The sequence below is a fragment of the Temnothorax longispinosus genome, chromosome 4 (assembly GCF_030848805.1).
Source record: "Temnothorax longispinosus isolate EJ_2023e chromosome 4, Tlon_JGU_v1, whole genome shotgun sequence".
Taxonomy (NCBI): Eukaryota; Metazoa; Arthropoda; class Insecta; order Hymenoptera; family Formicidae; genus Temnothorax; species Temnothorax longispinosus.
Genome location: NC_092361.1, coordinates 17,659,881 through 17,672,666, shown reverse-complemented (window position 1 = coordinate 17,672,666; position 12,786 = coordinate 17,659,881). Strand labels below are relative to the sequence as shown.

Genomic DNA, 12,786 nt, shown 5'->3' with positions numbered 1-12,786 from the left:
ATATAAATTGAAAAAAAGCTTTAGAGAGATAAATATTTACTATGATAACTTGAAGATCAATTTGATATCGTCGTGAATCCGCGACGCGAATAACATATTAATGAAAGGATTACTGCGTTATACTTACTTTGTTTGCGCGTGATAATATTCGACTAGATGCTGCAACAGTTCGATACCCTTCTTCGTTTTGATCTCGTTCACTTTGATCAGATACTGTAAGCAAACATATACAGTAATGATCAGCACTTCTGCGTCTCTACCTTCGTTCTGCTCAAATATATTTTTATCGAGCGTATCATAAAAGCGATCTGCAAATACGAGGTGTGCGAGAACCATTGCCACTCCTTTAATCTATAGATCGTCCTAAGGAGTTTGATTAGGATCCACCCATTTTTAGCGAGTAAATTTTAGCATTGAGCACTCTGGTAACTAGGTCTCAAATTACAGTCCTCAATTTCACGTAGTAATTTTTTTATTGAAATATTTATGATTTAGTGCGCCGAAAGAGATTTTACTTTTAATCACGCGTAAATGATTCTATGAATTATTTTATTTGAGAGAGAGAAAGAAAGAAAATAGAGTTAAATTAATTTATATTTTGTTAAATAAAATTATTATATATATACTTATTATACTTTATTAAATTAATTCAATTTCATATTTGCCACGTTATATATATATATATTATTTATATTAAATTCGTTATAGTATTTCAACTACATAACTACATCTAAAATAGAATGTAGTTCTCGGACACCTTGTACCGATTAGTCGAATGCAAAATGTAAACCGCGAAAAGTCGAAAAGAGTAGACTGGAATGTAAAATGTAAATGAAGTTCTCGAGTTAGAAAGGTATACACTTTTCAGCTGACGCACGATACGGTATCTAAACGACCGGATATCGATGCATGCGCATCGATAACGCATACATCCATACGTCTCTCTCGTTGGCGTGATGTTACACCGTTTATACTTCATAGCACGGATCTACATCACCTACCTCGCACATTTGCAACTGAAACAACCGTCTCTCCTTCTCCATCTCGTCTGCGATCTCGGCGGGCGTGACCTCCGTACGAATAAGACCGGCCTCCTTCGCGTGCTGCTTCTTCTCCTTTTCGATTTTTGCGTATTTAGCTTCATAGTCCTTCCAGGCTTTCTCGAAGGGCCTCTTCAGGTCCCCCTTCACGCCCCTCAGATCGCCCTTCAGCACCGAATCCAACGGAAACATCACGATGTTGTTGATGTTTTGCATCTGTGAAATCATAAAATCAATAGTTAATAAATATTTTATTTCATTAATTAAGTAACACGTTAAAAGACTTGCTAAACTTCGAAGTCACGAAAAACTTAGAATATACGTTTTAGACAAGAATGAAGAAAAACATATAAAAAAGTTACATTTTCCTAAATAAATTTATTAGTCAAGATATATAAATAAAAAAAAACATTTATCTAAGTATTTAAGTACATTAATGCACTTAATGAATTATATATATTTTTGCAACAATAAATAATCAGAAGGTATTCAAGTTTTGTTGTGCCGCACAGCATCCGCGGTGGCCGACTACGGCCAATATTCCGATAAAAATACCGATGGCGCACATGCTACGGTATCTATTAGATACAGACGTGAAAATATTAGCTTTCCTTATCTCCGCGGAACGGCACGAGCTATTTCAGATTGACCGGAGCGCAATATTTTATCTATTTATCGGAATAACCGGTCTGACAGGGACTCGAATGGAAAAATAGCGATGAAAAATGCGAGTCTTCGGGATTCCGTAGCCAGGGATCCACCGACCGGGCTCTATCCGACCGGTAAATAGTGAATCACCGTCGATTCGCGTCAGCACTTGGCTTAGCCCGTTCGCGTCGATCGCCTCGCTCGCCCTGAATAGAACGCGGCTTCCTCTCGGAGCCGGAGCCTGGCTCTCTCTCTCTCACTCTCTCTCTCGAGGGCGATCCCTCGGACGCTTCACGACTCCCGGCTTTCGTGGAAACTCGGCTGGAAAGCGCTCAAACGCGCCGCATAATGGGCCTGCGAGGGCAATGTGCAACCAACTCGTATAAAGGCGACACTTTTCCTCGCGAACGAAAACCGTGAATGAAAATGGCAATCTACACTTTGTTTATTTACGCGAAGTCATTCGGAATATGATAACAGAATCTCATTTAATTAATCGTTCTCTATATCGAATCACTTCTATCTTCTTAGCGGAGATTTATATTACCAGGTCACGCGAAGTAATGACGATCGATTTTAATTAATGTTTAATTACGTGAATTTATTAATGTTTGATTAACGTTTAATTATATAATTTTGTCCGATGCAAATTAAATGTTATTATTGTTATTATCAATTTAAAAAATATAGATATTAATTTTTACACTTTGATTTTTGTTCTTGAGAATGGAAGTATTGCAATAATTTTCGCAAATAACAGACACAATAAATAATCTGTAAATTCTATTTTGCTTTTTTTTCTGTAGAAAATTTTTCGAACGATTCAAGTTATTTCTTCATGAACGTCAAGCTCCTGACATTAAGATAACATTTCATACATTCTACGAAATTATCTTCTACGAACGATAAAGAAAGAAAAATTATTGCCGAGCCCAATTACGGTTAATCGATCGGATATGCTAATCTCGAGTTCGATTTGGATACGATCGAGTATAATATTAGGTTCGAGCGCCAGGATATTGCTTCCGGCTCTCGTCGGAATGTATTGCGCGATTTGAACCGAAACCAATATCGGATGCAGATACATTTTAACCGATTGCACGTGTGACGTCGTCGTAAACGATCGGACGATGGCCGGGATCGGGAAAAACGGTCGCGACGGCTAAAAGAATTAATAAAAAATCGCGCTTAAACGCCGGAATTTAGATTTGATCCGCGACCGTGTCCCCGATACGTCAAGAGTCACGACGGAGAGTCGCGCTGAAAATCGCGACCGCGGCGAGTGTGCGCGACGCAATGTTTAAAAGTCCCTGATAAATATAAATTCGCGCGGTCGTTCGTGCGTGATAGAATCTAGGAGAGCCTCCTGGCCGCTCGCTCTCGTGGCTTATAACGTTCGTGCACGCTTCAGTAAACGTAATTATCCCACCGCCGTGAGACGTCCCGATTTGTGCCGCGCAGGCTAATCGCATAGCGCCGATGAGCTTAGGAAACCGTCGGAACACGGGCAGAACCAGTTTGAATTTACCACTAAATCCACGCCCGGACGATTAACATCCTCTCCTGCCTCTCTTACTTTTAGTCGATTTATTGGCACTGGGAGGATACTTTACAGGGACATCCGCACATTCATTTGCGCCTCTACTCCCTTGATATCAATTCTTTAGAGTTCGATAAGTCATCGAGACGACGATCCTAATTAATGTGTTATAAACCGAGCTCTTTGTGTATCAAATCCGTATCTTATTACTCTCTGGAACGAAATCAGTGTGTTACGAAAAACGGTATAGCGGCAGTTATGTTATGGCACCGCACATTCAGTAAGATCTCTCTAAAATTAATCAATTAATAAGAGACAATTTCAATCAGCGATTTTGCTGAAAACAGTGGCTCTAAATAACGAACTTGAGCATAACAAAGTATAATATATGACCCTGAATTTGAATAGTTGAATATGAGTTTTATTATACGCAAAGTCCTCTCCCAAGAAATAACAATCAAAAATATACAAAAGAGCTACCTCTTGCAGATACGTGAAATTACCGTTGATTTTGCGGTGACATTTTACTTCTCCTGGCTACAGTGAGATATAAGATAAAAGAGCACAGTGAAAATTCGCATTGAAAATAAGTGAAATACTCATCTTCAGTGAAATCTGTGTTGCTATTTTCAGCGAAATTTTCACTAGTTCGATTTAAGAGAGTAATCAAAAGCGAAGAACGTGTTATGCTTGTCGGTGACATTATTTCTTCACGTGAAATTTCGTCTCTAATATACGCCTCTTCCGGATTTTTTTGCGCGAAGAAATCCTGTTAACGCGTGGACTGACTCATATATCAAGTTACTTAATTCGGCGGAGTGACGAGCAACTCCGGGCAGAATTCTCGAGAAGAGAAAGACGAGAGAAGCCACTACGGTAAAAAATTACGAGTGAGCGCCGAGGGTTTTCCTCGCTGAACACAATCATCAACCTGTAGTAATGGACGTACGTGTAGTTGGACGTCAAAAAAGTGAAAATAGACGAGCGTGGAAAGGAGACTCTTAGTATCTTTTCACGAAGTGGTGACGTAATAGATCGAGCTGTGCGAATAAAAATCACGTAATAATAATATTTCTTGTGTAATAACAATTTGTTTTATTCTTAGTTATAAAAGAGGGAGAGAGTGAAATTTTTGTGAGTTTATTGTATCTAAATAAAAAAATAACAATAAATATGTCTAAATAAAAGAAAGAGATGCGTGTTCATCTTGCTGTATATGATGTATGCACGTGATAACAGTAATAGCGGTAATCTGCAGGGCGTGAAATGGTTTCTTCATGATTTGTTTCGCGGTAGTACTTGCGCGTGCTCCGCTATGCAATCTGTAAATCGGACATCTCAAGTAGCGATAAGCTCAATTTCTTCTGAAAGTTCTCAAAACAATTCGATCGCGTAAAGATCCGAATTGCTGCGGATATTGTTCGAAACCGGAGATTCTTTAATAATATTTGAAAAGATATTCATTTCGAAATGCTTGTCGCATATTCGAAATGAGTCAATAAGGTCAATTAATCACTATAATTACACGGTAGCAGTTGGGTAAATTCTGAGTCGCGAGATAAAGATTCGACAGCTAAAAATTATTCGAGCGTTGGACAAAGATTAAGCACAGAGAAAAGAGAGTTTGTCTTCGCACGAATTTACATTTCATCATTCATCGTGATCCAGGTAAGCGTTATATTATTCAATCGCGGTTTAAATGTGTCACTCGACGACGATGGAAAATTGTTCCAGTGGAACAATTCGCTCCTCTGGCGAGTGTTGCGAATGCCATATGTCCTCGGCTGAAGAAACGCAGTTGCCGATCCACGGCTCTTCCTCGAGAGGAGACGCGATCGGCCATACTAATCGTGAAAGTCTCGCGCGATCGACAGCCCGCGCGGGCGCGAAATTTTATTTCGTCGCGCACGCCGGGGCACGTGTTTCATATTGATCGGTTTAGAAATTCTGTTCTTGCGTGTACTAACGCGAGAAGAGTGTACTACGCCAAGCTACGTAGGTCGTTGCCGTCGGTGACGATGGACCGTGAAGAGATTTTTCCAATAACGCGTGCACGCGCGCATCGAGGACGCGCTTACGGTCGTCGTTTTAATACATCCGCGTCGATGAATTGTAAAAGTTGAGACACATCGGATGAAAGTGTCATCAGCTTGCTATTTTAAAGAATTTATCATCGGACAGATTTGCTCCAACGTGGAAGTTTTTCATATATTTTATTACGCCAACGACGCGATTATTTATCCTTTCGACACCTCTCTCTGTCTTAGCAAAGTCTTTCTTAATTTGCCCTGATTAATTACCAGAATTTATTCGCCGTCACGTAAAATACATGGTTAAAAGCGACAAGAGGCGGAATATTCCGTGCGGCGCGAGGAATCAATAAGAATGAATGCACGGAATATTCCGTGATCTGCATACTTTGACACAAATTTTACTTGTAGGATTTGGCACGTACCAGGGTCTTCATGAGGGCGCTCAATTCCTTCGTGACCACCGCGAATTTGAGAAACGCCGCGCCTATGTCCGGCTCCTGTTCCTTCAGTGCGGCGTCGCCGAGTCTCTCCAACGCCCTTCCTAAGTACACCTCGTTGTCCACGTGAGCTGTGAAAAGAAAAACGCAAACGCCGTTGATTTAAATAGAATATACATAATGTTCGAATATCGCGAATAAATTCCTTTCTTAATCGCGTTTACTTTTTGAAAATTGGTGTTTTAAAGATTTACGTTTATCTTATAGCAAAATAGTAGAGAATAAAACATAACAGATATACGCAAACCTATCCTAAAATTTTGCAAATTTAAAAGATCGTGAACGTTTCCCCGCATTTCTGCGAGACGGACAAATTTCTCTTCACGCATAACTATATCACATAATGTATTAAAGCGCGCGGCGCTCTTCTCCACTCGAGAATCGTGCGGCTCATAAATTTTCTACGCAGGCATCACGCTGAATATTAATTCAGCGGCAAACATTCGTACGAGCGGCTACCATTAAGCTGCCACGCTGTTAGACTATTAAACGCCCGCAATCGCAATTAATTCCTTGGCCAGACCGCACTTTTTCCCCGCAGCAACATATCCTGCGAAGTATCCCGCGCGCTGCGCATCTCCGCGAAGCAGCAGCCGACTGCGGGAGAAATAACGACAGAGAGGAAAAGGAGAGAGAAAGAGGGACGAGTAATTTAACCCTTTCCGACTGTAAGACATTACATTCCTGCATTCCCTGCCTCGTATACGCCTCGAATTACGAAGCGCACAGCCTTGGCAAGGCTAACGCCACACGCTAACGTGGAATGCATTCTCTATATACGATATACGCCGCGATCTCTCGTTTTGCGCTCCGCGAGACATCGAGGCGGCTCCTCTTTCTTCCCTTATCTCCTTCCTCTCTTCCGGCTTCCCGCGAATCTCCCGCGGCTGCAATCTCGAAGCGCGGGGAGAGAAACTCACTTTCCAATATATATTCCAATAATCCTCTCTCTCTCACTCTTTCTCTTTCGCTATGCTCCTTTTTCGTCGACTGTGCGCGCTCTTCTTGTCTTTCCTCTTCCAGCTTCCTGCAAAGTTTCTCGACCGATATCGGCTCTCGCATGTAAGTACACGACCAAGAGCATGGAATCTCGCTCGACCGCGAGACCAAGTGAAATAAAATAAAAACGTTTCGCGTCCGGTTCAAAAGAGAATGGCTTCCGTTTTTTTTTCTTCAGCGGGGATAACGTTTACTTTTTTAATGGAGACTCGCGCGCTTACGGGTTTTAACACTCTACAGGTTTGCAATAAAATATTTTCTCACCTTTACTTTTATAAATTAAACTCACATGATAGTTTTTCCATTTCTAACGCAGGACGTATAAAATATTTTTTTTTTTAAGAATTCTATAAATTCTCTGGTTATACTTTATCAATTACGATCTTGTATGTATCTGCAATAATAAGAACAATGCCATCGCAATCGTTTTCGAAGTCGTCAAAATCCTTTGTTCCGCTCGTGTCTCGATGCTTCGATTTCCCTTCCAACTTGTTCCAAAACTTTCTTCCATTCAATATCCGACCGCGCTCTTTCCCCATTGGAGGAGACTGCAATCTGATTGACTCTGAGCAACGTCGAAATAAAGCGTTTATCGCTCGACCGAAGGGACTGCATCCTTCCTCTCGGGAGAAATTTCATTAGTCGAGAGAAACTTCTCGACAGGATGCACCAAAGGATGGGGGAAGGAGAGAATAAAAGGTATTGTCCCTGTGTCGCGAAGTGGTGTTCAATTCATCGGCTGCGATGCGACGTGTATAATCGTGACCCATCCAGCAAAGTGGATGAACCGGCGAGAACTCATCACTAGCCTCTATATAGTTGATGAAACTTTCAATTACATTACATGGTAAAAAGGCGCCCCTTTCATGGAAAATGCGACAACAACGGAAGCGCTATATTGGCGCCTGTTTTAAAATCCAGCGCGAAACACGTACGTAGTTTACGGGCGCAACCGATAGATAGACTATGGTCATTAAACTGGCGAGTAAAACGGAGCCTGCAGCCCAACGGAAGGGAAACTAAAAGCCCTCGTTGGAGGCCAAATGCCGGTAGTGTATCGCGTCATTACGATTCTATAAATCAAACTTCCGATTGCGCATTCCGACGTTTCTCAGTCCTCGCGGCATAAACGACTTCCGCTCGAATCCGTTCGCCTTCTGTACCTTCTTTTCAGAGCGCACGGAGAGGAGTGTCCTATTCGAGGGAATTTATCAGAAGGGACCACCGTGCGGACCTCTGGCGCCCGTTAACGTTTTCTCCATTCTTGTCTCCCCCGCGAAATTTATCGGCCCTCGCGCCCCATTACTCTCCGCGTCGTCGTCGTCGTCGTCCCCGCTCGTCGCCGGGAAATTACGCGGAAACCACGTGGGAGGCCCGCGGCCTAACGGCACCGTAGCTTTTCACGGCTCCGGAAATGCTAATGTATTGCCCCTGAATATTTCAATCGCGTCGCACGAGCGCGGTATTACTGCTCCAGCCACGAATACATCTCTGGAATTGCATCTTTCATGAGCGCGCATCAGTAGCTCTGGGAGATAGACGAGCGGGTGTAAAATCGTACGTTGCGACTTCTACATACATTCGCCAAGAACAATTTTTCATCGAAAGAGATATTTATGAGCAGTGCGCTTTTCTAATCACACAGTCCGATTCAAACGAATAATTAGGGGAGACCGGGGCTAAGCCGACAGCGGGGCGAACTTGACACTAGGCTTTTTGCCAATTTAAATCTATCGTAGAAACTTGCCTTTGCTACTGTAAATGCGTCTTTATGTGCCAGTATTATCAACGGAATTTGGTAACATTCTGAGTTATAGTGTAATTTTTAACGCGACATAAGTGTTTTTGATAGTGAAAAGTAATTTTTCTGATCTCTCGAAAATGTCTACTCTTTCATCGAGCTTTACTCTTGCGAATCTACCGCTAAGTGATTTTGATGGGAAATTCGATGCTTTATACGAATCCGATAATAATTTTTGCATATTTTCAAAATTTATATATTTTTGGAGTAACAAAAGTAAAAAACGACGTTCGGGGCTAAGTCGACACGACGCCACCGGGGCAAAGACGACACTAACCTAAAGTGACATTATCGCAAAAAGGTCACTGTTTCGTCCGATTCCGATGACGATTTAAGGAACATCTGTTGCGTGTGTTCGGAAAACATTTCATTAGCTTCTAATAACAAACAATGCATCTTATGCAACCGTATGGCTCATGACGAATGTGTGCGCACATCTGATCGCGAGTTTACGTGTATAAATTGTTTTTCAGACAGTTCAGAAAAAGATAATTAAAAGTTTAATCTTTTTTTTCTCATTATTTTAAATAATTGTTTACTTTATTTCGACTTTTTGTTTCTAATACACAATGTCTTTTCATTTGATAAACAATGTATTTTTATTTTTAAACAATAAAAAAATAAGTTCCAGATCAAATTGTGTCGATCAAACAAAGTGTTGAGTTTGCCCCGGCGGGGTGTCGAGTTCGCCCCGTCATTTTTCAATTCGAAAATTTGTCTTCGCGTCACTTTTCCTTTCCTGGCGGCAAAACAAAGCGACGTACAGCAAAACTTCCTGAATCAATTTTGTACCTGAAGAAACACTCTTTAAATATATATCATTGAATTTGCCTAAAAATTTTAATTAAATATTAAAAATTGCCTTTGAAAAAATAGTGTCGGCTTAGCCCCGGTCTCCCCTATATAATAATATAATATAATTAACATATACTAAATATATGTAAGTATATACATATTTCGTCGGGCCAAATTTTTTCTTTTTTTAAACCGTACCTGCAGAACGATTGAATACCCACGTTCCCGTCTGTTGTGTCGGCGAAGCGCTTCCGGTCGAAAGAGAGAATATCGGGGTGCACGAGTGCTCCCGCGGGCCCATTGTCTCCAAGGGACAACACGCGCGTCACGGCATACGATTCGCGCCCGGGGTACTCGGAGCGATACATCCTGTCTATCGTCAGGTAGCGGCCGGAGACGGGAGAAAGAAACAGAGAAAGAGAAAGAGAGAGGAAGGATGGGTAACGGGCAGGAAAAAACCGGGGGCGGAGAGGCGAAATCGGAATGCCGAAACGATATCGGGAGAAAAGTTGATCCATTGTGGTCCGACGCGGAAATAATGCTGACCAGTCCGATACGGATGGAGTCGCGATTTCCAGGGGTCGATTGACGAGTGAAAAATGGCCCGAGAGATCGTCCGAACTCGTAAAAAAATACAACGCACCGCGGGCAAACAAACGCGGGCGTTTAATAATACATCGCGTTTCGATTGCGCGTGACAGCGATTCGTTGTTCTGCGATTATTATTCCTGGAAAGTGGTGTGAGTGACGTTTTCGATGTTTCGTTAATTTCTGTGAAAATACTCACTAGGTGATTTATTTCCTTCACTGAATGGAAGCTTTTATTTTTGCCGGCATTATTATTTTTAGACAATTAGATTTTTTGTCACTGCTATTGACGTTTGTGTAAATAAGATAATATCACAAATTTAGTACTTGTAGTCTAATAATAGAAAAGATATCAAGATAACGAGGTAACAACACAGATAAATAATTACAGCTTGAAAAAATTATATTACGCTATAATAGTAATTAAAGATAAGTAGTAAAATCATTGTACTCATTTAAAAAAATGTGAAATTACGCTAAATCATACATATATAGGAACACAAAAGAATAAACATTCATCACTTATTCATTGCTGCACTTAGTTTATTATTTTCTTTCACGTTGATTGCAAGTGTTGTTACGCGATATTTTGCGATTTATTTTTAGAGGACCGTAATAACGGTCTTAATAGAGATAAGCAACGTGATATGAGGTAGATAAGATGACAATTAGCGTAAAGGAGATTTCCCGTGATTACAAGCTAATGAAGCATAACGGCGAAGATGAGAACCTTAGTGACGTGGGCGATGAAGAGGTTGCGGTAAGGAAAGAGTTACGCTGAGCACAAAGATAAACGAGCAAAATCAGTAAAGCGAGTGACCTGAAGGTGGACCTGAAGAGATAACAGGAAATTTTGAACGAAGTGTTTAATTTAAGATTAAATTAGCCGTTAGATTTTATGAAGCCTCTTGTAAATTAAAATTCGATATTATTGGTATTAGGTACTCCATAAACTCTATATTGCATGGAAAAGTTATGCATTTTGCATCTATGTGAACACCTAGCCTCCCATTATTGAAAAGTTCGGATGTATATGATATAATTAAATGCTAATTTATTACTAATTTATTGTTCTACCACCAAATTTATTGCTCTTACTCATTCGCAGGAAATTAATATCAAAACCGATGTTGACTGCATTGTTACACTAGCACACTTCCACTTCCGAAAAACACGGTATAGAATATCGTAAACAAAAACTGATGTATCAGAATTTTTTGCTAATTTTTTGCTCTAAAATACTGCAAAGAGACATCGCAAATTTTGAATAATTATGGATGTATTAATTACCGTAACCATGTAAGGACAAAGCAATCAAAAATAAATAATTAATCATATTTATAAGTTGAATACTAAACTATTTCTCGAATAATATTATTTTAAATGTTCGCAAAATATCTTGCTTGAAATTTATTGCTCGCAAAACAAGTTTAAAAATTATCGAAAACACAGAGCTACAAGAGTAAAATATATTAAACAAATTAGTTGTACCGGTTTTGGTAATAAAATGTTTCTAAAATTTATTGTTCTTAAAATAGCCTGGTCCCGAACTGCTCACAAATAGGTTTTCAAGACAATCAATAATTTTTTTACAGGGTTTCACAGAAACAATGACAAACTACAAAAATTACGAAGTATAAGGGTTAAATTCCTGAATTAAAAACTTCGTATGCATATCATTGTTCTCAATTAGCAATATAATATCGTGTCGTAATAACGTTACATTATGTGAAATATATAGCTAATCTTAGAATAATTGATAAATGAGGACTTTTTAAATATCAACCAATCACATCAAATAAATAGATGTAACAATTATCATATTTATATAAAATATTTTGATGAAATATTATAGATGCGTGTCGTGTCACAGCTCACAATTAGAGGAGTATGACCAGAAATAAAAGCTCTCTCATCAAAAGACAGTTTTATAATACTAGGCTCCCACGAGATGTCTTCTCATTAGGCGATATATAATTACAGGCCAACTCCCGACAATTATACAGCAGTATCCTACTACCACGTGGCAGTGAGATCCTCAGTGACGTTTCGCGACCTGAGGAAGCAATTTCGCGCGACTACCTGCTCGTTGCGTCACGAAAGATCCGTAACTCAAAGTCCAATTCAGAAAGAACAACATCTCTGGCATGTTTGCTCAGGCTTGCCTCGCGCTAAGATAATATTTGCGAACGGGCGGTCTTGAATGAACGCCTCGCTGCAATCTAGGTACGGGCAGTCGCTGCGAGATGATCCGCAGAAATACAATGTAAATTCGCGGTAGAACTTCTTAAAGCGATTTCGAGGACGGAGACTCACGCGAGAGTTCGCTTCGAGAACAGAATACTATATAGATATAACGGAAGACGCCTCGCTATGGAAAGCGAGAAGGAGCGGCCTCTGAGCACGCAACTTTCGCGGAATAATGCGAGCGTTATCGACCCGACGTGGAAAGGAAACGCCGCTTTAATCTCTCATTAGTCTCGCGGCTAACGGTGAGAACGCCGCCCGGCACGCGCTGCCGTTTTATTCCCGCTGGAAACACCCAAGTCGGTAATATCTCCGCCGACCCGCCATTTTCTGTCAATGCAAACCGCATTTTCTCACTGCGGCTTAATTACCATTAATTTGCGACTCGCGAGAAATTAGTACGACGACTTTGTTCGTAGATGTTGAGACATAAACGCGGCATATTTATGGATTTTTTAATTCATAATTACTCGCACGATGTAATATCAGTTACATAATAAAATATATTATTTAGAATGTGCGTGCGACATGCGTGCTGTTTACTGCTATTCTTGTAGGGGGCTGGGGATGACGCGAGATTATACAACCTACGGCTAAC

At 40.5% G+C, this 12,786-nt stretch overlaps 1 protein-coding gene across 4 annotated transcripts in view; it reads right to left on the bottom strand.

The window, feature by feature from the left end:
* Positions 1 to 12,786, bottom strand: part of Asap (ArfGAP domain of ASAP) — a 49,990-nt gene that overhangs the window by 11,807 nt on the left and 25,397 nt on the right. For all 4 annotated transcript variants that reach the window (XM_071774856.1, XM_071774857.1, XM_071774858.1 and 1 more), the window contains exons 3-5: positions 5,684 to 5,829; positions 1,002 to 1,256; positions 128 to 213 (exon numbers count right to left, since the gene is read on the bottom strand). In XM_071774856.1, coding sequence (XP_071630957.1) covers positions 128 to 213; positions 1,002 to 1,256; positions 5,684 to 5,829 — 487 coding nt within the window. The remainder of the gene's footprint in view (positions 1 to 127; positions 214 to 1,001; positions 1,257 to 5,683; positions 5,830 to 12,786) is intronic.